We start from the raw sequence: 27,178 nt of genomic DNA, 5'->3' as shown, positions 1-27,178 counted from the left end.
GGCTACCCACACCCCCTCCTCTATGGGGTCGCTTTAGAAAATACCCCCGCGACCACTGGACCAATTCCTCTGCACAGAGCAGGCAGAATATAGCTCGGTAGCTCCTGTGCCTTAGTCAGAGACAGCTTTCACCGCATCAGTTTAATGTTACCAAAATAGAAAAAAAAGTATGTAATGATTATTCTAAGAGTCACTAAAAGTTAACATCTTTGGAATAATCTAATTAACATTCTCTAATTTTGCATAGCATCTGTAGAGAACGTAGATTCATATTTTCTCATATTTACTTTTAACAGAAGTTTGTTTAAAATATTTTTCTAGTACATTATTGAATGAAAGCAAAGCAGGCCTGCTAAATGTTTGATTTGAATGTGTAATTGATTATAATTGTTTCATTTCAAAAGCCTTATTTAATTCATAAAATACAGTAAGGATAATCAGTCATGATTGATTTCAAAATGTCTTGAGGAAAATAGTTTTGCTATGATATTAAAAATAAACAAAAATTAGTAACCACAAAGTTCTCTTTTAGTGAAACAATATTTAGATTTTAAGAACTTTTAATAATTTAAATACACATTATATGCACAAATTTAACTTTCTCACTTTACTAAAGAATTTCTTGTAAAACATTTTAAAAAATGAATAAAACTGCCATCCTCCATTGCAAAATATGTGATTGTTTAAGAATTAAAATTAATATAAAAATGATGACAGGATACATATTATCAGTATCATGTAAAGGAGTTTAAAATTATTACTTTACACTTGAATATTTTCCCTTTCACAATAGTTTTCAAATGATATCCTACAACTGAGTAATGTATTTTAGGATTATTCTTAATATGAAAGTACTTTTGGTTTTTCCTCCTCATTTCCTTATGAGGAGGTGACTAGAGGCAGAAAGTTTTTGATAATGAGAAGGCAGTGGCAGGAGAACTGTGTGAAGCCCTCTGTAAGGTTTCCTCGTTGCCCCTACCCAAATAGCCTGTAGTCCTGGTCCTTTTCTTCATATTTATATAGTACCAACTCTTGATTTATTTCATTGATTAAAGTTCTTTGACTTTTATTTCTAGAAAAATGTTAAGCTGATATCTACATAACATTCATAAAGCACGCTATGTTTTATCTCTTGATTTTGATTTCTATTAGGCATTTATTTGAAATGGAAACCTGTAAATACTTTATGCTTTGACTTTCCCCTTAAGGATCCAAATACTGGCAGTTATACAAAGTCATTGGGATTCTCAACCTGGTCAGCCTGAATTTACCATTTGAGTGCATTAGGTATAATTGAAACAAAATTAGAGTCATTAGCCAATGGAGTTTTTATAGTAAAACTCCACTCCATTACGTGTAGTAAAATAACGTTATTCTCCACTTTTCCTCTTCCTTTTTTTGGAACGGACTTTTGGGGCCCACATAATTCGACACCTTTGGCAAACTGAGCCAGGATCTGGCTTGGAAAAACACAAAAGCTACACTGGCAAATGGTCTGCTAAGTGACCCATGAACAAAAGCGAGATTGGGTTGCCCTTTGAAATAAACCCATTTGAATTTTATTATCTCCAGAGCACCCTGTGTCTCTAATCTTGTGAAAGGTTAGCATTCTATCCATCAGAGCGAGATTAGAGTGCTGGTTGATGTCTGCTCTTGATGATAACTGAATGCAGCAGTTGAAGCTGGGGGAAGATTCATTATTTCCCTTAGCAGTTCAAAGACAGAGGGGGAATGGGCGAGGAGGGTTTCGCATTACAGCACAAGGCACGTATTTCCAGGTCAGGGTGTTTCGAACAGATGAAACCCAAACCGAAGGACAGCTATTTGGAGAAGCTGTGCAGAGCTCCCCAAATAAGTCCCCCGGGAGCAGAGTGTGTTATGATTACCCTCGACAGAGATCACCACTTTTTAATACCAACATAGATACCTTCTTGCTGATTGTTTTGGGGAAGTTTTTATGATACACAATAGAATAAAAATAGGAATAATATCATAGTTCTATATAACATCGCTAGCAATGAACAAATGTTATAAAACATCAATTAAAGTGTAAAACATAAGTAATAAGCCTATGGTATGAATAACTTTTATTTTCTAAATAGTCAACTGAATGCCTACTTTTGGGGACTTTTATGTATGATGTATGTGATTCAGAAGATGAAATACAAATAATTTGAATGATACCCATGAACCAAAATAAGCATATACCTTATATATGATTTAATTTGATTGTAACATTATGATAAATAAGGTGCATGCATTCAACATTGTAGAATATTGGCTCTCCATAATTCATACTTTACAAAATGGTTAAAAATGATGGTTTTTATTTATCACACTCTAAGTGATTGAGGTTATGAAAGTGAAACAGCCATCATACAGCATGACATTAATGAATAAAATATTTTTGAGAACAATCTTGTAGCTGACTGGCCAAGTAAATTGTGCAAGTGTTAAGCAAATTCTTATCAACATTAAATGAATCCATTTGCATCTATTTTGATAATACTATACTCCCCTACACACAGATATCTAATGTTTATTCACCTAAAGTATACGATGGCCTTTGCATTAAGGCATCTGTGAGGCCAGGTAGGGCTGACGTCCATTTCCCTCTGAAAGAGTGAAGGCATCCGGGGACCTCCGAGGCCTGCCCTGCGGAGGCGGCCGCTCTAGCCCTGCCCAGCAAGCTGGAGCAAACCGTGAGGGGATTGAAAGGTTCCTTGACTTCTGTCACATTGTTTGTCATTGTCAAGTATTGATAGGGGCACTCTTAGAATTACACAGCTGACAAGTGTTCTACTGCTAATGTGCATCAAATCCCCACCCAAATTTTGGTTGATAAAATGACTTTCAACTCATAGAATCCTTGGCATCTAAAGTTGATGTTCTTGTTTCTTTAGTTTGGGCTGCCATCTGTAACAACGAACAATGGAATTTTGTTGAATGCTAATTACATCAATTTGAGAAGTCCTTTCCATGTCTAAAACTAAATAGAAATTATTTATACTTTACAAGGCATTCATGTGAATACCAAAAATGAAAACGTCCTTATCTCAGTGAATAATCTCCTAACCTTACTGGCACTGTGGTTATTCTGTAACCTGCACAATATGCCTTAGAGACTAACTACTTATTAGTTCTTTTTTAAAATAAGTCCTTTTTGCTTGTCACTGTGAACCTACTAGGTGTAGATTCAAGAGACTCAAATTCTATCTCGACTACTTTGTGGATGTATTCCATGATTTTGAGTAAATTCCTTATTTATTTTCTGCCCTTCTATGCATTTCTTGGTCTTAATTCTTGGATTTTCCTCTGTAGGTTTATTATATAAAATAATTTCATTCCATTTAAATAGGCATTTCCCTCTGTAATTAAGCAGCATTTTTGTGTTTGTAAGATCTTTTTAAATTAAAATAATATTTAATGTTTTTTCCAACTATAAAAGTCATTTATAGTCATTGTAAAAACTTTGGAAAATTAATGTACAGAGGAGAAAATACAAGTAAACCATAACTTTCCACTCATTGTAAAGCATTTTTGTACATATGTATCTATTTTTATAGTTTATACAAATTATATCTAGTTTGTATAATTTTTTTTACAAAATTTAGATTTTACTGGATATGTATATATACCTTTGTATCTGTTTTCAATTCTAGCATTTTCTGTCAAATCTTACATTAAAAATAGGCTTCCTGTGAACCTGATGAAGTTTATGTCTCAAGACCTTGAATAGACCTTTTCCAAGGCCCTACAACTAATTGTGTCCTTTTAATTTTGTAGTATGTGTTAAAGAGGGCCCTCCAAATTGTACAAGTTTTGGTCCTCACGAAACTGCTCGGGTCTGCAATCCCAGCACCCACTAGCTCCAGTGCTTGGAAGTTACTTAACTTCTCCATTCCTCTGCTTCCCCAGGTGTATGACTCAGGTGATAATGATGATGATAGGCTTGTTGAGAAAATTAAATGGCTTAACATATGAGAAGCCCCTGGAATGACAGCTAAGTCATGGTTTGTGTTTGCTCTTAACTTTTAAATATTCTTTAAGAATGATCATAACATTTTATAGTGTAAAAACATCCTTCTTTGGGAATTTTTTTTCTAATAGAAATAGAGGAATATCTTTTATACAAAATTTTTACTTTATCTTTGCAGTTGAACTATTTCCTTTTATTAGTGTTTTTTTCCCCTACTAAAGCATCCTGTGTTTCACTTAAGAAAATGGCTTTAGTAACAGGTATAAAAAAATTAACATTCTTCTTTTACAAAATGTAAAACAATCCAAAAATAAAGGTGAGGATACCAGAATATAGGAATATATTGTTATTCAACTTAGTTTCTAAAACTCATACTTTGTATGGACTCTTGCTTTCACTTAGACCTCTGTTGAGCAAAGTAAACTTAACCAGGCCTTCAAACACGTTTTCAGTATTGCAGGTTTTTGATGGACTCAAAGGGACATAACAATTTTGCGTTCAATTAACATATAATACTTTCATTAAAGCATTTTTTATTTAATGTGTTTTTATACTTCATGATTTCCCAATGTATTTAACTTCTTCTTTCTGTTGTTGTCTATACTCAGTGCCTAAATGATGCCTTAGTTAGACTACGGTAGGCATTCCCTTTCCCTTGGGCATTCATTAATTAGTTGGAGCATCATCAAAGCTTATTTCTCCTTCTTCCCGAGCTGCACCCTTCCTTCCCCGGAAAGAACCGCTGCTCTGTAATCAGTGAAGCAGAGGGTGACTTGGGAGAGAGTGTTAGGCGGTGGCAAAGGAAAAAGAGATGGAGGAGGAAGGAAAAGACGGTAGCGCACTCTTAGCCCCTGGACCACTGCTAGCGCTCCTCACACACCTCTCTATGCCTCTTTCATCAACACACTGCTCTCCTCGCAAGACCAGAGCACTGGTCGTCGACTTTGAGAAAAGAGAGAAGGGAAAATGCAAGGAAGATTAGACTCAGGGCTCTCCTGGGTGTAACATGACCCCTCCCTCCACCATTCTCTCTCCTCCCCCTGACTGCATGGCCACCACCACGCACTGATGACAATGAAACTATTGTAGAACAGAGGAACTGCAGTGGTTCTCAGTCTGGGCCGGGATCGCTGGGCAGTTGGAAGATGTACTGATACCTGGCCCCAGATGATGATTTAATTACTCTGGTGCTGGGGGCAGCCTGTGCATCAGGATTTTGTGAAGCTGTTTTAATGGGCAGCCAAGGGTGAGACCACTGACTTCTACAGAGAAAGGAGAAAATGTCATTTGGTGACTCCTCCTCACTCTTCTTAAGAACTTACATAATGTCTAGCTCCAATAACCCCAGGTCCTTGTCACCGACTGTTTGCCCCCAAACTAACTCTAGCCCCACGCCCCAGAGTTCGCCCTTGGTGGCTGGGGCTGCAGGGGATTGTCCACCCCTCGAACTAGCAAGTAGCTGGGTAAAGAAGCAAGGGGATCTGGGCCAAGAGCTGGACTGGTGGACAGAATAATACACCATCCCAGTTTGGAAACTTAATAGCTTTTTCTATCAAGGAACACAAAAAATTGGAAGTGATTTTATGGCCTATGGCTTAGGTGCCTAATGGGTTAAACAGGCTTCCAGGCTTGTGGGTAATGTGGTCCCTGAAAGAAAAATGGAAGCCGGGTCATGGGCAAGGCCTGTGTTGTCTGTAGGCCAAAGCCAAGGGGCTGTGCAATGACAGTGAACTCTGAGAGCGTCTCAGCTTTTAATTGCACCCGCATTGCTTAGGATGGAGCGGCAATGCAGCCTGCAGGCCCCGAACGGTTGTTTGCTTTGGCAGCAACCGTCAGCAAATTCCAAACTTAACGTATGATCCCCGGAATTAATAGTTTGTCTATACCACCTTGTGAACATAAATGGCCTAATCAGTCTTTCTTACTTTAAAAGATATCTTCAGAAGAAATAACCTCCTGAGAAATAAAACATTTATCAATCTAATGTGTAAAGGATCACTAACTACAGAAAAAGTGTAACCTTGAGAAATGTGAATTCAAGTTAACAATTCCTATAAATTGCGTTACTGCTTCAAAACCCCCTCTGTCAGCCCCACACACAGAGCTGCTTCCCAAGTAACTTTCCTTTACACAGCTCAGTTATACACCTGGTTATGACAATTCTGCTAATATCTGGTCTCTTCCACTGACGCTATTTTAATGCTATTACATTGAAGGAGTTTGGTGCAGGTATTGATTATTTTTAATGAACATTCATGATTGTAAAATGTAATTTGCCATTAAAAGATTTCTTAATGGGAAAGTCTAGTCAATTAGTAAAATACATTGGAAAAATATAAAGTGGCGATGTTCAATTGAGGGAAATAATGCATTATTATATCCTTGTCGGTTTTTTTTAATTTAGTGGTTAAAAATAATTTCTCAGAACTCTTATGTGTCCACTTATTTGGATCTAATTTATAAGCGTTTCCAACACACAATGGGAATAATATGATAAAAATAATGTTTGGATAAATATAGTGAACAATTTTGAATTATGTAGTGTAGTAACTTACACAGCTGATGCAGTTATTACTTTCTGCAAATAATTCTTTTAAATTTATGGCACATAATGTATTTTGTTGTAGAGCCTTGTTAGATGTTAAAAGCTAGTTTAAACTTCTACATTTATTAATTACCATGAAGAGAAAGTTTAAAAAGGAATTAAACAGTGTTTTACCTTAACCTCTATTAAAGTAGACTGTTATTGTTTTTCTTTTTCCATTTCTAACTATTTCATCTGCTAGGTTTACTATGGGATTTTCTCCTTATGAAGCTCTCCGGAGACTCAGTAGACCACTACCCTAGAAAAACTTAGGGGTGTCTCCTTGAAAATCACTAGTCACCTAAATCTGCTAAATCATCGAAGTAAATTAAGAAGTTACTTTCAGCCAGGGATGGTGTGGCTCAGTGGATTGAGCACAAGCCTGCAAACCAAAGGGTCTCCAGTTCAATTCCTGGTCAAGGCACATGCCTGGGTTGTGGGCCAGGTCCCCAGTAGGGGGCGCTCAAGAGGCAAACACATTGATGTTTTTTATCCCTTTCTTTCTCCTTCCCTTCCTCTCTGAAAATAAATAAATAAAATCTTCTTTAAAAAGTAAATTTTCAAAAAAAATTTAGTTTGGGATTTGAGTACCTCGCAGGGGAATATAAAGCAATGAACAGGCTGTCGAGCACGTTTTAACATGAAAAACAAAATAACATAAGAAAGGAACTTCTACTTTACTACTTAGAAAGGATAACAGAGTAATAATTAAATGTCTTCCTACCTACGGGAATTTAAAGGTGTAATTTGTTTTGTTAAATTAATCTTCAAACATTTCATTCAGGATTTTGACCCTTTATGCCGGGGACTGGCAAACTTTTTCTGTAAAGGGCTGTATATTAAATATCGTGGACATTTTGTACCCCGTAAAGTCTCTGAGGCATACCCTTCTTTGTCATTGGGCTTTTTGTTTGATGATTTCATTCAAATACTTCAATGTGTCGGTGAATGCTACATGTATATTTGCTAATAACACAAACATTATTATAAAATGGTATACACAACATGATATATATGTACATATATCACAGAATGAGTCACACTTTTTAGTCAACTATTTTCAGCGTTCTTCTGTGTGCCGGTCACTGTTCCACATCCTGCAGCTACAATCGCAGGCGCTGGGACTGATGTCCTTCCAGTGGGAGCCGCCCCTCGGAGGAGGACGCGCCAGCCCCAGAGAGCTGACTGTGCCCTCCAGTCTCCGTTACAGCAACTAATTAGTGGTAGCGGAGGAGATAATCACCCATGAAAATGATTTTATGTACTCATCTATATTTGACATTAGAATATCATTTGGCAATGTATATTTAAATGTGATTTTACCCAGTGTCCTAAGCATTGACTATACTTCCCATTGATTTTTCAAGTCACAGTGTGAGAACTTGACTTGGAATGCACAGACACGCCCCTTGCCTGTTCTTTCTCAGAACTCGTCCTGGCCCGTGCCAGCTTGGAGCTCTGGGTTGTGTGCTGGTTCAGTGGTCTAGGGCAATTCGTTCAACATTTCTGAGCCTCAGTTTCCTCATGTGCTAACTATATATGCTGATATCTGGTTTACTTAAATGTGTGCAAGTCTTGTAACCTAGTGTCTATGCTGTGTATGACTCCCATGAAACCTCAGGCCATGCTTGAAATTTCTCTACTTGTGCTTGAAATTGCCATCATTCTTTGTATCCAATCCATTTATCATCTTCATTTAAGGTCTGGTGTCTTTACTTTCCTTCTAAAATGTAACAGAGGCAAATGAAAATAATGAAGATATTCTGTTGACATATTGATTACAGTTTAAGTCAGTTTGTGTTGGGGTGGGGGATACTTCCTTAAGGGACAGAAATTTGGTTATAATAATCCATCAAACAGGAATGATATGGATTACTACTATTAAATTATTTTAAATTATATGGATTTCTATTAACTCCTGGGATAAATTGACTGAGTAAATCATAATGTTTACATGATGCAATAAATTTAATCTATGAAAGCATAAGCATACAAACACAACAGCAAGAAAACTATAAATTAATAAAGAAATAAAAAATCACAAATGACTTCTTGTTGACAGCAATATTGCCTAGCAGTAATTTTCAATTCTTATTCCTCATTTTTAATAAATTGTTACTTTGAACAGAATTTTATATAATTGAGCCCTATAATTTTTAAAAAATGCATACTGAAGTTCTATTTTATACACAGAAATGCTACTGATGTTTAAGAAAATCTACTAAAAGAATATGGTAGGATGGCTGTTCAGCATAGTTCTTCCCTCTTTTCCTTAGACTATCTTTAACCTGTATTATGAAGAAATAAAAGACAACATAGTTTTGCTTCTTGAAAACAACAAGAATATCAAAACCAAGTTCCAAACCGAGCTTATTCAATAGAGCAAGTTAGCTGTTGAACAGAAGGCTGTCCTGCAATGCATGAGACTCGAAAGTGGATGGGGAGTTAACTCAGACATGGCATCCCGGGCGTTGCCTACACTATGCTTAGAGTATGAATGTGAATATAGTCAGCTTGGTGAGAGCATGAGCTGCGAGGCCAAGGCCAGCAGCAGAGAGGTGGCAATGACACAGGAAGTGAGGTTCTGGTGGAGCAGCCCTGTCAGCTAACATGTTTTTGAACAGAGGTGTTCTATATATGGATGCGCGTGACTTTGCAGCATAGGAGGATGCGAATGGTTATAAACGCAGAGGAGTTAGGAAGAGCGCAGGCGGGAGGATCAGTTATGCCCTGTGCTGGGAGGCGGTTTGCAGCGTCTCTCTCCCTCCGAGGTCTGCCCACAGGATTACCCCTATCCAAGAGGAGCCCAGACGAAGTAGATGTATTTCTCTGATGTTCAAGTTCATTCATCTATGTACCCGTATTTTCTGGACCATAAGACACACCTAGGTTTTAGAAGAGGAAAATAGGAAAAAAATTTTGAAGCAAAAAATGTGGTAAAATATTTAATAACATAAATAACATAATATTTCACCAATGCAAATGTAAACAGAGCTCAACAGCAGCATTAACAACCATTATTCCTACCAAACTGGGGGTGTGGGAGTGTGTCTTATAGTCCAAAAAATACGGTATCCACACACCACTCTTTGAGACCCTACTGTAGGATGGGCACCACACTGGTCAATGATAATATTGGCCACCGAGAATCTTACCTGTGCATATAACTTGCATTTCAACTGCTTCTTATAAACTGTAGCTCCTCAAATTTAGCTCATAAAAAAGTTGTGAGGTTGATGAAGCCTGGAAATATGCTGGTATTTTCTCAGAGTGTTGTGATGCTGCATGTGTAGGCTTTTGGAATTTATCGGCAGAAGGTTGGCTCTCAGTGGGTGGGATGAGTGTGACTTTGTGTCCCCAGGGGATATTTGAGAGTGTCTAGAGGTATTTGAGAACTTTTAGGTTATCACTGCTGGGGGAAGGATGTGCTATTTGTATCTGCTAAATGGAGGCCAGGGATGACTATAGGGTTGTACAATGCACAAGACAGCCCCTCACAACACGGGCTTTTCATACCCAAATGTCAACAGTGCTGAGGCTGAGACCCGGATGGAGTGGACTGACATTCAACTGTGAAATACCACATGACTATGACTCACCAAGAGTGAGGCTTTATGTGGACAGGACTCCCTGAGCGACACCCGTCTTCTCCACTTCTCCCAGGGTCTCACCTCCCGGGCGTGGGGAGATAGGCCACAGAGAGACTGTGTTTTCTCACCCTCAACGTCTAACATAAAAGAGAGTGAATGGCTCTGTGCCTGTTCTCCCACTAATGCTCCTCATTATCTCAGTCTTTCCTTGCCGTCGTATCAGGTTTTCATGTGAACAAGAAGACTGTTGGCAAGAGAAATCATCTCAAAACATGTACCTGAGTGCTGGCAGGTGTGTGCACAATGAGGAAGGGTGCTTCTGCTCATTTAACCTTGAAAACGGGACGGTGGGGACGGGGAGGTAGCTTTGGGGTGTCTATGAGCCATTTCCCTTAGAGGATATCAGCTCTTTGAACTGTCCTACCCTGTCTGCCAGCTTCTCCAGGTGCATGTGTGGGTGTTGTTTTTTCGTTATTTTTTTCCCTAAAGCTTGGGTTCTGGGTGGACTGAACTGATTTATCATGCCTTTGTGGGCAACGGGTAGAAAGAAAGAGGTGAGGAGAGAAACAACACTCAGCACAAACACATGGGTTTAGGGAAGCAAATTCAGTACCGCCGCCTCACCCTGGTAGGGCAAGTGCTACCTGTGATCATGTACAGACATATAAGCTCCACTGACCGGCGGCCAAAGCTGTTTACTCATTGGGTTCTGTGATTACACGGATTGACACCATCATCCTGAAATGTTAGTTTTACATGATAGTTCAGTAGGAAGTATTTTGGAAAGCAGGAGATAGAACAGGAAAATGCTGCAATTTCTAAATAATTGCTGTAGCGTCCCCATACCCAATCCACCCCAGAATGTGTTTATCTATAGGAGCATTAACAAGACATTTCCAGCCTGATTGGAAATCAAGAACGCTCAGGACACTTTTGCTCTTTCTCACTGACTGCAAACTTTCTCATTGACTAGAGCGCCTCTCGTCTGCTCGTCCCCTCCTTCTCTCGCCTCCCTGTGGCTCTGGGTGCATCTTGCATTTGGATCCGTTCATTAGGAGGCCTCATTTGAAGCCATTCCCCAATATCCCGGGGCACCTCTTGGCTCCCAGGAGTTTATTTTGGCTCCTGCGAGCCCTCTCCCAGTGATCAGGCAGCAGGCTCAGACTTTCTGCTTTTGGAGCAGTGGTGATTTTTATCTACAAGATTGTTCTCCCACTTGAGTCAGCCTGCCCCGCGGCCAACAGATGTTCGCATCCAGATCTTCCCTCCAGATGAATAAAATCCTCCCGCAGGCTAACGCTGGCTGGGAAGAAGTTCCTTTGTGCCTCTATGAAGCATAACTGAGCCCTAAGCAGTCACTTTTGATGTATATTTTGTGATTAGGGGAAATTTAAAAAGCCAAAACTTTTTTTTTGCCAAACTGTTTCTTGCAGATGAGATTTTTGTTTTGACTGAAGATTTTATTCAGTGTGAGCTCTACAGTCTGATTAAGTGAAGGATTAGATTGAGATTGTCTTTTCTTATACTTCTCCCATCCAAGCACTCACCAGGCCTGGCCCTGCTTAGCTTCCGAGATCAGATGAGATTGGGTGTGTATAGGGTGTTATGGCCATAGACATGTTTTTCCTTACATTTCTTTTCAATTTTGTTCTCTGTGCTGTTCGGGCATAATACTTCATCAGGAAACTGGATCTGATAACTGCCTTCCACATATCCATCTTGTTTGGTTTTCTGGGAAACTATTTTCATCCAAGTGCAAAATACTTTGTTAAAAGAGTCAGCCTTCTCCCATCCAAGTACTAACCAGGCCTGTAGTCTCACCTGTAAGTGGAACCTAATCAGCAAAACAAACAGGAAAGCAAAATAGAATCAGAGAAATCACGAACAAACTGACAGTGACCAGAGGGGAGGTGGAAGGGGATATTGAGGGGAAAGAAGGAAGAGTTGTCACGGACCGTGTATGAAGGACACAGGGACAAAGCCAAAGTGGGGTAGGATCAAGGGTGAGAGTGGAGATGGCTGGGGTCTGGGGGAGTTGTGGAGGGGAGATATAAGAACAACTGTACTTGAACAAAAAATAAAATGATATGAAAAAAAGAGTCAACCTTCAGCAGGTGGAAGTCTGAGTCTGGGGACCTGCTGAAACTGAAACGAGTATGCTTATTTTTGGAGGGCATTAATTTTGCCTCAGGACCTTGGTGCACACCCCCCCCCCATCATCATCTTTTGTAAGATCTCAGATCAATGTGCCTTAAGGTAGCAACGTTTATCATAATTGCCTGGTGCATTAGTGTCTTTCGATACCAGTATAAACTTTGACTATGAGAGCACTAAACCGTGTAACAATTTTGAACAAGGAATAATGACTTTGGAGGGCCAGTGAAGCTAATAGCAAACTTGTAAGGCAATGCCACACCCTTAGACACACATTTAAGCTTGGATTGAATGAAATGTTTCTTGAGCCATATGTATTGAAGTATGGTAGCTTGGTTTCTGTATTTAATAATGAATGCTTAGGCATGAGCGAACAAACCACATGACACAGGGAGTGAGCAGTCTAGTTTGAACCGTTCAACGTCGGAGTGGCCACAATCCCCATAGTTCCTGTTTCTTGTGTCAGCAGGGGGAAAGCCAAAGGAATGTTACCTTCAATAAAATAAATAAATAAAATACAAAATTTTTTCCTATATAAGACCACTTATATGTTAAGTCTTTGAAAAACAATGAGAACCAGAGGATATTTTTTTCTTTCCGCTCTTTGCAAATCCAGACCACACTATTGATCACTGACTATTCATTGCTGAAGGCAGCACTCTGTATTTAATAAATTAAGCCTTAATTCCTGAGTCTAACAAAATAATTGACCTCAAATAGAAGAGGAATGAATAAGCTGTTCTGAGCTCATGATCAGAATCCACTTTCCAGTCTCATTTTATTAGTGTTCTTTCAATTCAGTGACTTTTTTCCCATTCTTTTCTAATTTCTTTTCACAGCCTATAACACCTTTCTTTCACCCTACTCCTCTGTCATCAAGGTTAAGCTATTTTTACTCTTGGTTTCAAGATTGAAAAGCTTTATATGCTATTTTTATACTTTGGCATTAATATTAATAATTGAAAATACTTTCTACTTTAGAAAAACCAGGTGACTAATATTTCTGAAAAAATCTCAAAGGCTCATGATTTCATAAAGTCATAAATAACATCAACATATAGCATATATAAATATTTTGATTAATTGATCCTTTAAAAATTTAGGAAATTCGGTCCTATCTGCTTCAACACTGATTTTTCTTACTGAACCCTATATCTTTGGGGAGGTTTAGTGATATTTAGCATGATTTTACATTTGAGAAAAATTAAAAGAAGTACTTGGTCCTTGGGTTTATAAACCATGACCTTTAGATAATCCCTCGGTATTTCTATCCACTGTACCAACAGATTTTCTTCATGGTTAGGACAGTGTATTCTTCACAGTAAAAGGGTAAACATGTGAACAGAGTCCGTTCTTATTTTTAGTTTTAGTTTTGGTGTTTTGGTTTTATTTGATAGCAAATATTAAATAATCCATCATTGTTATAGACACTGTATCAAGACAGTAATTTAATACTATGTTATTCTGAATTGAAGTAGCTAACTCGAGTTCTTCAGGAAACTTCTGGTGAAGCAGAAATGACACGTTAGCTTCCATGTAATGCATGGGGTGATTTATAGCGTTTTCCTTTGTGGGTCTCCGGAAAAATCCCCTGAGGGTTCCAGGAAGACAAGTTATTCTGTTTGGTTCTAAGTTTTTCTTTTTCAACTTAGACTTCTTCAAGTGTCCAGGACTTGATTTGTCCCTGCGTGAGCTAAGAGGGGCCGTAGCTTCAGGAAATAACAGGGAACCATGAGAGGTAAAGCAGCACCGCTCGCCTGAACTTGGGTTTGGAGGCTCAGCAGCCTTATCTGTCCTTAGCCAGCCCAAATCACCTTCCCTACATGGAATAGAACGAGCTCACTCCATCCAGGTTCATTTGTGCACACGTGCAGATGTCCTGCCCACAGGCATTCTCTCTTGAGGGAACCTAATATGGGGGCCAGTAAAGACTAACCGTATTGAGAGACATTAATTCTTATTATTTGCATCCCATTGCTTCCAGTTACACTCAAGTGTTGTTGAGGGTAGAAGAGTTTATTTTTTGGTATAGTCTTTTGAATTTAGAACCTCTTAACCAGAAAGCCCAATTGCCTATATTTTGTCCAAATTCTTTCAAATGATAGTTTATATTTACAATGATAATGCAGCATATTTCATAATTTTTGATACATTATGGCAAACTAAATTATGCTCATTATGCTTTTGGTATTAAGTGAATCTAATTGCATTATGAATCTCTGAACATTGATAATTGATTGCTATATATAGCAACTATAAAAAGTCCAAAATATTGCAGTACTTTGAATATTCCACTTATAAACTATTCCAAATAAAAGCAAGTTAATTAAATTTAGTGTTACAACCACTTTGTAGATAAGGTGGAGCAAATGTTTTTATTAGTATGTATTTGGTGGTGTTAATGACAACATTTTACTTCATATTTTATTTTGACTTTATGTCAAACTGTAGGATTTTCTAAAATTTAACAATAAATGAAAAGAGAATTGGGTAACCATGGAGGAATAGTAAACGGCAAATTCCTAATAATAATGGCTGTTCTTTCAAATATAAATAACACATTTCTCTGTTTTCTTTGAGTCGGGATTATAGATGTAGGGCAGATCTCATTTAAAATATTGTTTTCATCAGTTTATTGATACCTTAGTCAAAGGATGCATTTTTTTCTATGAAAATGGCCATTAAACGCAGTTTTTTAACATATGTAGATGCCCTGGGCTTTAGAGATCTTACTAATGTGTGACCACCTGATTTACTTACAGAATTTTTTCGAGAGCTCCTGGAAAACGCGGAGAAGTCCCTGAACGACATGTTCGTGCGCACCTACGGCATGCTGTACATGCAGAACTCCGAGGTGTTCCAGGACCTCTTCACGGAGCTCAAGAGGTACTACACGGGGGGCAACGTGAACCTGGAGGAGATGCTCAATGACTTCTGGGCGCGGCTGCTGGAGCGCATGTTTCAGCTGATCAACCCGCAGTACCACTTCAGCGAGGACTACCTGGAGTGCGTGAGCAAGTACACGGACCAGCTGAAGCCGTTCGGGGACGTGCCCCGGAAACTGAAAATTCAGGTCACCCGCGCCTTCATCGCTGCCCGAACGTTCGTCCAGGGGCTGACCGTGGGCCGAGAAGTTGCGAACCGAGTTTCCAAGGTAACTGAAAACCTCTCTAATGGGTCTTCTGCTTTTACTCTGTTTATAAAATGACTGTTTCAAAGAAATTCAAGGGGAAAATTCTCACTTCGGTGCTTCTTGCTCTTAGAGAAATAAGCTAAATGTCAAAGCTTAATGCTGATTTTTTTTTCTTCTTGCTTAGTGTGAGAGAAGATAGGATTTCAGGTTGTTCCACGTGACTTAGAACATACTGTCAGTATTTATCAGCAGTACAGCAGAGAAGCTTTTTATCAGGAATGGTGCAAAAACAGGTGACTTGTAGCCATGACCGCTTGGCATTTCTGATCCAAGTTTTAAGGATGATAAATACTCGTGAAACAGTCCACCCGGAGGTTGTAATCCCCTAGTAAGTCACAAGGTGCCCGTCTTCAGGAAGCTGGCAAGTGGAGAGCCGTTGTTGTTCCCAATACTGTCACCGGTCATTTCTGCTTCTTTATCGCCCTTGTCAAAGTGGCCCAACTCCTTAATCACGAAGGAAGAACCTTTTGCTGACACCCGTAGAACTGGATTAGGGAGGGCTGATGAATACAAAAGAGAGATCCTGGCAGAGAATTCCTTTTGTCTTCCATTAGCTTTGTAATTCAATGCCACCTATTACGTTGGGTTTATGAGAAAGGTAAATCACTGGTCCACGTTTGTATCTTTCCTTGAGGATGTCCCTACGCCTTGAATGCCAAGAGCATTTCTCCACTGCTGACCTCAAGCATTGACTGTTTCCTGTGCAGAGGATACCTGCCTCTGTTTAAATTCTTTCTTGACATTCCAGGCCTCTTACGAGATGGGTTTTGCCATTTATGAGGTCAGCCCAACAAATAATCTGAAAGATGAGTAATTTAAGAGGTAAAGTAAAAACAATGCATAACAGGACTCTGATATGTCATCCAAAGAAGGTCTTAGTTGTACAAAGATTGCTGCCAAACTTAACTTTTTTATTGCAGGACTAAGCCAAAGTTCCCCACATTCCTTGTAACTATTCATACATTTTTACCATGTTTTTTTCCCTACTTTACTCTCTTCGGTATTTACGTCTTGGCATAAAGTTCATGTATACTCTTAAAAGTGTTTCTCTGGACACTGTTGGTAAAATTCATAGCAATCCATTTTTAATTAATGGTTCCTAAAACATTTCTTGGAGCATCTGAGATTATTTGCAAGAAAACTCTATAGGGGATAATCACAAAGGATCTAATAACATAAAGGATATATAACTCTGGTGTTATTTTATTTATTTTTAATTGTATTTGTATTACCGTTTATCCCCCGTACCTTCTTCCACCTCCGCCTGCCCTATACTCACCCACCACACTGTTGTCCATAGATTTTAGAGCAGCTGGATTTGTGGTTGTTTTTTTTTTTTAATTTAGTCACAGAGGCTTCAGATTGAAGCCTTTGCTTTTGTTGAAGAATGAAACAAACACACAGCCACCTTTTGAGAAGCATGAGGTGAGGAATTCAAAGCATGGATTGGTACAGGCAACGTCCCTGATTGCTTCTATCGATCCTGCCTGTGTGTGAATGGTGTTTAAACGCGTATATTTTGGTCTGGAGAGGTTCCAGTGAGGTAAGAGAATATTTTCTGGAGAGGTCTCTAAGAAACCACAGGACAGAGTGATGCTGAGTCCTTTTTCTGAGGATGGCATGCACAACTGCCCGGAGCTGGCACCCCCTTCGCCATCAGTCCGACTGTCAGTCCGGGGCCTTTGTCTGCCAACAGGTACCATGCCGCTCTGCACAGTGAAGGTGGACATCGTGGACCTTCCACCAGTAGAGTATGACCTTGACTTTTTGTTCCAAATGTGGTGAGGAGTGTACTCTGCAACACCGAGATCTTGTTTCCCCTGACTTCTCCATAACCAACATTCACTTGCGTAGTAGCTGGCTGCTGGTGGGTTTGCAGTCTAGTTTGTGGCCATGTGCTCATGGCATGCTTGGGATTCAATGCAAGCACTGGCTTGTCTGACCTAAGGGTTATTAGCACTGATCTACTCAAACCATAGATCCCATGCTAACATCTGGCCACCACCATGAGATTGGTACATCGGTAGGTAGATACAGATATATGAATATAGAGACTTGGTTTCAAAGAAGCTGAGCAGTTTCTTCTCCAATAATTTATGACTCAGGGGGTTAAGTACTTTACCAGTGAACTTTCTCACCTAATATTACCAAATGGTCTGTAGCTGACTAAACCGGAGATAGATCTCTGAGGCCTGTTTCAGTGCTGGTGATTTTCAGCACCCCAACTAGTTCTGGTAATAAGAATAAAATGTTACAAGGGCTACATATATAAAGAAGAGATGCGAAATTGGTGTTTGAGGTTTAAGCCCTTCATAAATCTGAAGTCTCCCCGTGGCATGTTCACTGAGTGATTTAGAGTTGGAGGAATGATCGCAAAAAGTTAAGGAATTCAAGGCAACCTTCCCACATTGAGATCAACATCCTGGCTTATCTCCTGCATCTCGGTTTGGGGGATATTTCCTTGTGTTTTGCTTTCCATTCCTCTCTTCTGTTTAAGTGTTTTCTGAAATCTTGAAGGCGTCATTAACAGCTTCTAATTAATTGTTTTGACTGGGAAATTCATCTCTTTGGCAAAACTCAACAGTTTGACACGAATGTTTTGACACAAACATCAGATGGTACTTACCTCTGGGGATAGGTCTGGATGCATTAGACAGGAAGGGTGTGCAGGGGTTTCCAAAGTTACTGGTAACATGCTGTTTCTTAACTTCCGTGCTGCATTTGTGTGGGTCTGCATGTGCTTAAGGGGTTTTTTTTTAATGCCAAAAATTAAAGTGAAGTAAGACTTTGCATGTTCACCTGTGACTCATCCTCTGTGCAGATGTGACCAAGTCCCTGAGCTGCCTCAGTTGCTTGTCAGACTTAGGGGTTTGTTAACCATTCACTTCCCATACTCTACATTGTGCTGAATGGTACCAGGCAGGCGTGGAAGGCAAAGATCTAAAAGGAAGATAAAAACACATTTTTATACTGTAGTAGCATTGAGAGAAAGGATCCAGGCTATTTTCTAGCATTGTTCCTTTATTAAATCAGCACCCTCACCCATACACACATACACACACACACACACACACACACATTTGTATGTACTGGCGGGTGGAAACACAGGCCAGCAGTCCCCTGAGGGCTTGCCAGACACCCATACACACAGACGGGGGCTGCAGGCAGAGATTGTAACAGACTGTCTGCTTAGACCAGCATTTAATTATTCCCCATGTAGGCAAAGGAGGAAATAATTCTAGTGTCTTCACTGGTCCATCCCGATGCCATTTAAACCTAGAAGAGGTGACTTTCATATCTTTCTGCTGTAAGCAAAGTGACGCGTATGAGTAAAAACTATACATTGTGTCCATAACAACTGCAGGAATAATGCAAGTCATTTCAGAGATTCCTTCCAGACAAATTAGATGAGTAGTAGAGCTGGGGCCTATAGAGCTTGAACACTGCCAGAGACTGTCATGCATATCTATCTATCTATCATCTATCTGTCTATCTATCTATCTATCCATCTATCTATCTAAAGTCTTCCTTATAGGGCGTGACTTTGAAAAGAAAGTCTGGCTTTTCATCTTTAGTAAGACCAGAATATTTTTTATCAATAGCGACCCGCTTATGTCTGCTACACTGACTGTTAACAGCCTTTTCATGAAGAACCTGTTCAGTGGTTCATCCACCTGGGTAAACAGACTCGCAATAGCAATATGTGCCTAGAAAGCAATAAGCAGAGAGTCAATTTTCAATAAATGTGGTTGATGGACTATAAGGCTCAAAAAAAGTTATCATTAAGTTTGACAAAATGAAAGCTATGAAGTCCATTTATTTAGAGCATTACTCTGACCACAATAGGAAGGCATGCTGAAAAATTTACCGTGGATATAATTTTCAGGAGGAATGGTATGCAATTTAGCTGTTTGGTTTGGGGAGAGAATTTCAGAGATAGAGACCTCCTCGAATAGCTCTCACCTGGATTATTTGTTTTGTTCCTTCAGTGGCGATCTTTTGATTGGAGTTAATTTGTGTGGAGTCACCCAGGACCACAAGAAAAAGCTCCGGGTGAATGAAACCTTGCTATCGCGCCTCTGTGGTTAGTGTGTTTTCTCCTGCAATGGCTGATGATTCAGTGGCTGACTACTCAATGCAGGTTGCTTCATGATACAGTGTTAGGAAGAATATGGAAGCCTTTTGAAATTATCAATAATGCTTCTATGTTTACCACTTTTATGTCAGCATAAATAATATATGCCTACTGCTTTATGATGGTGGTTTGGATATTATATTATATTTAGAAAGTACTTTTCAGTCAATAAATAAATAATTTCATGATAAAAATAGTAATAAAGTGGTATTGGTACGAAGCAACGTAACAACAAAAACACCTTATTAATATAACTCATTGAAAATGTATGAATTTTACTATGGTCCATTCGCTGTGATAAGCACTGGCAATCACAAAAATATAAACAAGTCCAGGTTAAGAAGAAAAGAACATGTCTCCCCAAGATTAGCACATGGGAATTTTACAGACAAACACAGAGCATTAAGAGAGACATTCCATTTTGATTAAAACAATTTGGTTATTTTCTTTTTTAAAATTTTTTAGAGATTTTATTTATTTATTTTTAGAGAGGGAAGGGAGGGAGAAAGAGAGAGAGAGAGAGAAACATCAATGTGCGGTTGCTGGGGGCCATGGCCTGCAACCCAGGTATGTGGCCTGACTGGGAATTGAACCTGCGACACTTTGATTCACAGCCCGAGCTCAATCCACTGAGCTACGCCAGCTGTTATTTTCATGAAAAACAAAATATTTTATTAATTTATTTTATCTTAGTAACGTATAGTTTAAGTGTATACATTTGGAAATGGTTGTTATAAGAAGAGGGTAAAAGTTGAGGAGAATGAAGTTGCCTATGTTTAAGATGTTAAAAAACTATCTGTGTGTCCTTTCCTCTTGTTTTCTTTGTACCTTGTATCTGTTTCCAATACCTACACTTGCGTTGGGCTATTTTATTTTAAAATTGTAAAATCCATGGGAATACCATTAAAATGAGCACCGTTCTCCCATTGAATTAGTTTTTGAAATTATTTTCATACTGGAAGAAGTTAAGAAGTTCCTTAGCTGGGTCTAAATGCAACATAGCTAGAAAAAATTCAGAAGCCATAGTTCTGACTCCGCTGTATCTAACAGGTACAACCTTCCTTTCCCCTAAAAAGTGAGGTGAAGTGGTTATAAAAACCCAGCATTCATCTGATCCAAATGTGGATTCTTTAAAAATAGAACTAGGTTGAAGATTTAGCTCAGTTCTCATGATGAAACATCTATTCAGTGTACTTTATATGTCAAGTATTGTTGGTAAGTTCTTGAAATACAAAGGCTCGCAAGCGAGTCAAACTCCTTGCGAGCAGTAATTTGAAAAAGAGAGGTAGCAACAAACGATGTTAATTCAGAATGAGAGACTTGTGCAGTAAATGTTTTAGGAACAGGAAAGGAGAGGCATTTAGCTTAATCTTGGGGTGCAAGAAAATTGTCAGTGGTAACAGAGGCCCAACCCATGTGTCGAAGAATGTGTGGGAAGACGCGAAAGCAGCTAGCACGGTGAAGAATGCTTCAGGTAGGAGCAGCATCTGAGCAGAAGCACAGAGGTGCGACATCACATGATGTATGTGCAGAGTTACAAGCCTGTGGTGTTCCTGAGGCATCAAGTACAAAGCAATGAATAACAAGAGATAAGGATGCAGGCTGAACCGAATCCTTGAATAAAAACTATTCCACTAATGACTTTGTTCACGTCTATTTGCCTGTAGAATATATTTTGAAAAAGAGACTTTCCATGATTAGAAGTCTTCCAGTCCTTTTGAGAGACAAACAGGTGCTGAGCACCTACTACGTGCTGGATATTGTTCTATAAGAAACAAGAAGTAACAATGGATAGAACTGTCCTTGAAGAATTTACAGTCTATTCAAAAATTCAACTGTGGAGCAAATGTTCAGTTAAATGTGTATAAAATACTATGTGAATCAAAAGAAATGCATGTTTTCCTTTGCCTCGGGAAATCGGAAAAGGCACCTGAGGGCAATAATGGGATTGAGAATGAAGAATGCATGAGGTTTAGCCCTGGCTGGCGCAGCTCAGTGGTTTGAATGCGGGCTGCAAACTAAAGCATCGCAGGTTCGATTCCCAGTCAGGGCACATGCCTAGGTTGTAGGCCACAGCCCCCAGCAACCACACATTGATGTTTCTCTCTCTCTCTCTCTTTCTCCCTCCCTTCCCTCTCTAAAAAGAAATTTAAAAAATCTTTTTAAAAAAGAATGCATGAGGTCTGACTGAGGGAGAGAGCATGTAGGACTTCTCGCCAGGGACGCAGCTGGTGCAAAAGTGTATATCATGAAAAGTCATGTTTTTTTGGAGATGAGGCCAAAAGGTAGATTTGGGCTGTATTATGTGGGTGTTACATTTCAAGTTAAAAAGATAAAGGACTTTACATAGGAAAGGGGGGGTATCAGCTAAGAATTTTCAAAGGACAAATAGATGCTCAGACTCTCACTGAAGAAAAGATGGTCCAGGTGTAGGGCAGGTGCCTCTCTCATAAGGGTCTTGCAACCTGCTCCCGGGGAGAAGGGAAGAGAGAGTCCTTCCTGCACCCGCACTTTCCCCGTTCCTTCAGAGTAACACACTCAACAGGCCCAGGAACCAAATTTGGGGGAGAGTGATCTGAACCCCATCCCTGACAATGACAAGAAGATAGGACTGCACTGGCCTTTAAGGAATTTTAAAGAGGTATAAATTATTTAGCTTGAAGGTTATTATGTTAATAAAGGTTTGAATTCAAGAAGCATCCTTTTCTCCAAGACGGAGAGATTCAGAGAGGAATGCAAACAAACAGGCCTTCCTGAAATTCCCCGTTCACTACACCCGGCTCACACCTTCTGTCCCATCACATTTTCCTGCTGTTTATCCAACCCAGTGCAAAACCCTGAGCATTGGCCTTTTCCTGGGTCATTTCTTTTATTGTAAAGTCTTCCATGCCATGTAAAACTTATATTCAGTAAATATGAATGCTTTCTCCTGTTTTTAAAAAATATATATACGGATGGTCTATGGGATCCTGAACTGGATTGAGAGAAAGTGGTGCCAGGGGCAGCGATGGGGAACCGCTGTGACTGCCGACGAGGGATGAGCCCTGGGGCAAGGCAGGTGGACGGAGTAGAGCGTGCATCCGAAGACGGACGCAGACAGCGGCGTGCTGCAGATGCGGCTGGCCTTCCCCGGGCGGACCCCCGGCATCCAGCACAGTGCCCGGCCCGGTCTGTCCCCATTTAGTAACAGTTGTCGGCCAGCTTGGTGGTTTGAGAATCGCCAACATGTAAATGTTTGTTGGCAAAGGAAGGTGACATTTGGCTAGAGAAAGAACAGACCGGATCAGATGAACGGCAGGGAGTATAAATATTTAAAGAGGATACAGAAAGGGAAGACGAGTGGCCAGGACCAGAAAATCCTATCATCCTAAAAATTAAAAGTAAGAGAATTTCAAGAACTAGGGTAATCAGCAGCATCCAGTGTTGCGAGCAGTCGGGTGGGAGGGGCAGGGAAAAGAGACCTTCGGATTTAACCATTAGATGTGACTACCTGTAGCAGGGGCAGTTTGACTGGAGTGGTTTTAATCCTTTGAGAAGTTAATTATTTTCCCCTTCATATTCAGGAACAGGCTGGACTAAGTGTGGTCTATGCCCTCGTGTTCAAACATGCACAAGCTGTTACTGTTCTGCGGCAAGTTAAGTACAAAAATGTAAAATGCATTGACAAAGTCTCGAGAGCCATGTCCAATTGCCCTGACATACAAGACACCATCCGTGGGCTCCCCCTGGAAAGTCGTTGAACGGAGACCCTGCGGGTGCAGGCTGCGCCTGTGTGGCACTCTGCAGGGTCAGGTGTCAGGTCGTGGCCTCCTGGCAAAAGTCGAATGACCAGCAGAAGCCTACTCAGACCCTTTGAGCCTCAGACAGGTAGTTTGAGATGTACGATATTCTAGAACAATGCTAAGAATAGGAAAATAATGAATATGTTTCACTTGATTCTTTGGAGTATTTGGACTTTCTCCTTCTTGTCTACAGCTTCCCTGTACCTTTTTTTTTTGTGCTTTCCTGTCCGAGCTTCTTCCCCCTGGGGTACATCCTCTATGTCTACAACCAGAAGGGCTTTCCTAAACCCATTCCGTTGCAGGCCTACCGCCTTCCTATGCCCCGGAAGTACATGCACTGCTCTGGGGTCGTGGGAAATGTGTGCTACCACCAAACGTTTGTCTTACTAATAGGGAACATCCACTGGTGAAAAGTGCCAGTTAAGGGACCCCAGAAATTAAAAAAAAAAAAGCCCAAGGATAAAACTCTAGTGCTGTGATTCGGAGAACGTGTCTTCTAAAAGGGCTTCATAAAGGAAAACAGACCTGACAGTTTATCCCTGTGTCAACGTCGACTCTGTTCGGGGATATTTATCTCTGAGTGTATTCATGCTTCTCCCAGCGAAGGGTCTGTGAAACGAGGTTTGAGCAATGGTCGTGCTGTAATTGCTTTCCCGTGCAAGAGCACGTGCCCAGTGCTGACGGGAGACTTTGCAGGCTGTGTGGTGTCACAGGCTGAACTTGCAAGTTTGGAGAATGGCTCTTTTATTGTCCCATCTTCAGAGACTCAATGTTACAAGGACACTCCCTGAGGTAATAGCAGCGCACTGTGGAGGTTTATGAACCAAGATATACATCAAAAAGGACTTTAATAAAGCTTGACAGATATATTGCATTAATAGTGCTGACACAGTGAAGCAGGACTTAGGTAGGGAGTGTGACATATTGGTGTTTTTTAAAATGAGGTATTAGGTCATACCGATATTTGATTATAAGATAGATGGAGGGGATATGTTATTACATACCATAGATTTTCTCCACTGTTATCTTTGTGATTACAAGCAAGGGTGATTCCCCTTCACCTGTGTGCATTTTACCTGTTCATCTTGATGAGTGATGTTCAGTGCAGGCTCAATGGGTGAATCCCAGATGCTTAGAAAATAGCAATTATCCCATACAGTATCAAAAATCTGTGTTTCCTTGTGTCTAAATGAAACAGCCAAGAATGTAAACGGACAGCTCACTGTGTCAGTAATAGGATAATAGTGACTTTGACATTCAGATGCAAGTAAAACTGGGTCCTAAATCACTAGAGACTTCACGTTAACATCAGTTGACACTGGCATAAACAGATGTTTTGAAAGATTTTATTTATTTATTTATTTATTTTTAGAGAGAGGGGAAGGAAGAGAAACATTGATCGGTGGCCCCTCACACACCCCCATCTGGGGAACGGGCCACAACCCAGGCATGTGCCCTGACCGGAAATTAGACCAATGACCTTTTGGTTTGCAGACCAGTGCCCAACCCTCTGAGCTATACCAGACAGGTCTGGCATAAACAGACTTTTAAAAATTCATTTTCACCCTTGAAGAAATGTTCTGCATGTCAAAAATGCACCTGTCGAATTTAATACTCAGAAGATAGCAGGATTTTATATCGAAATGTTGTCCTCATTAGTTCATATTACTAAACAGGCCAGAAAGGCAAACTTTTCTATGTTCATTTTGTATAGAATTATGACAATGGAAAATGTTCACTCAACATTAAAACTTTCATAAAAATGTTAATTATGGCTCAGTAGATTGAGCATGGGCTGCTAACCAAAGTATCGCAGGTTCGATTCCCAGTCAGGGCACGTGCCTGGGTTGCAGGCCACGGCCCCCAGCAACCGCACATTGATGTTTCTCTCTCTCTCTCTTTCTCCCTCTCTAAAAATAAACAAATAAAATCTTAAATAAAAATAAAGTTTAGAAAAATGTTAATTATGGAAACATTATTATTCTGCCTATTATTCTCATAGTAGGTAGAAACCAGTTTCTCCCTAAAGAAATATAGTTGTTTATACATAAGGGGTGCCAAAACTTTCTTCATTTGCTGGCTTTCTAAAAACACATCTTTTACTAAAAATATATCCAGATTTGAGGCAACATTTATTAACCGGTTTTCAATAAACATGGACATATAATTTAGTAAGAAGTAAAAGGTTATACAATGATAATAAAAATTGCAGAGAACCAAGCATTCTGCAGAGATCCTCCTTCCTTTGTTCTTCAAATGTTGTTGCTCACATTAGAGGCTGGGCCAAGGAGAATTCAACTGTGCCTGCAGTGCAGCACTTCACCAACAAGACAAACCCAAGGAAGTGGAAATAGAAACCTCCACTCTGGCTTCCGTCAACTGGATATCTGTTTCTCTTGGTGGTCAGAAAAATAACTGTATGCAACATTTCATGCATATCTCTTTCTGACTATAAAAATCAATCAACCAACAAGAAAAGAATGCTGAGAATGTAGAAGAGTAGAAATGTAGACATATAGATGAAAATAAAATAGTCCTAAAGTTCCATTACCCAGAGATAACATGTCAAAACTTTGTTTCCGGTTTTTTTGTACCCATAATACATTTTATATTGGATACACCTAAATCATGTGGGATGCTTAATATTGGATTCCACTTTTTTCACTTTAAAATTATAAGTATTTTCCCACATCAATAGCATTTCTTTAAAAAAAGTCACTCTTATTTCTTAAACATTTATTTTACACCCGAGGTATTTGTTTGCTGCCTGTATCAGTGGGGATTGTTCACCAGTGTCAATTCCTGGACGTTCTTCCTAAGAGCAGGGAACTGCTGTCTCAAGTGGTTCACCTGCACGTGGGTGTTTGGCTGAACCCATTTTGCACCTGAATGTCTGTCAGAGTTCTAAAACTTCCTTATCGCCATGTAACCGTTTAAATTTCTCAATAGATTTATAAACACTCCGGATATTTACATGCATTAGAAGCAGATTTTTTTTTCAAAAGGGAACAAAGGTGTAGATGTAAAGTGGAGGCAGGGATGAGGCTGATACATCGATGGACCAGAACCCTGGGCGGAAACCCATGTGCACACTGAGGCACCTTGGTCCCAACTGGCACGCAGACGTGTTTGGTTTGGCATGAATTCCCTAAGTGTTCAGATAATGTTGTAAAATTGGGAGGATTAACATCAAAATGTGGATTTCTACAACTTCTTGGACAGTGTTACTGCTTGGGTGTATGTTCTGCATGGCAAGAATGAGCTGGAGTTAAATAGTGTTTGTAGACTGAGTTTCGTTTACCTTGAACATGCACGTTGCAGGTTGAAACACGTGTTCGCCCCTGGAGCTGGCTGGGTTCTGAAATTGATATTGCTGTCTCCCTATCACAATCATTGGCTCTTTTTCATGTAATAGAGAAGCAACTCTCTGCACCTGTCTTCATTAAAAGTGAAAAATAAGTAGGGCTATGTTTCAAGAAAAAATGCTAAAAATAATAAAGACCATTTTTGTAAGATTAGAATATTCTAAATATTTAATATGCAAATAGTATCTGTTTCATACATACAGTCAGTGAAGCTCATGTGTGGTTATTAACTCCTCAGCAATTGAGTTTGCAAACCCTCTGGTAAGCTTTCTGTGAGGCATCACTAAGAAGTAAACATCATTCTTTAATCAAATAAAAGCAAACCAATAGCTAAGAAAAAATCTCTCCTACTCCTGACTCTGTGATCAGGACGGTACTCCTCCCTTTGGTGTCCTA

At 39.7% G+C, this 27,178-nt stretch overlaps 1 protein-coding gene across 1 annotated transcript in view; it reads left to right on the top strand.

The window, feature by feature from the left end:
• Positions 1-27,178, top strand: part of GPC6 (glypican 6) — a 1,029,119-nt gene that overhangs the window by 489,316 nt on the left and 512,625 nt on the right. Inside the window, exon 3 of the mRNA XM_028526606.2 lies at positions 15,070-15,461. Coding sequence (XP_028382407.1) covers positions 15,070-15,461 — 392 coding nt within the window. The remainder of the gene's footprint in view (positions 1-15,069; positions 15,462-27,178) is intronic.

Source organism: Phyllostomus discolor, chromosome 11 (assembly GCF_004126475.2).
Source record: "Phyllostomus discolor isolate MPI-MPIP mPhyDis1 chromosome 11, mPhyDis1.pri.v3, whole genome shotgun sequence".
NCBI classification, from domain to species: Eukaryota; Metazoa; Chordata; class Mammalia; order Chiroptera; family Phyllostomidae; genus Phyllostomus; species Phyllostomus discolor.
This window is presented reverse-complemented; position numbering and strand designations above follow the sequence as displayed.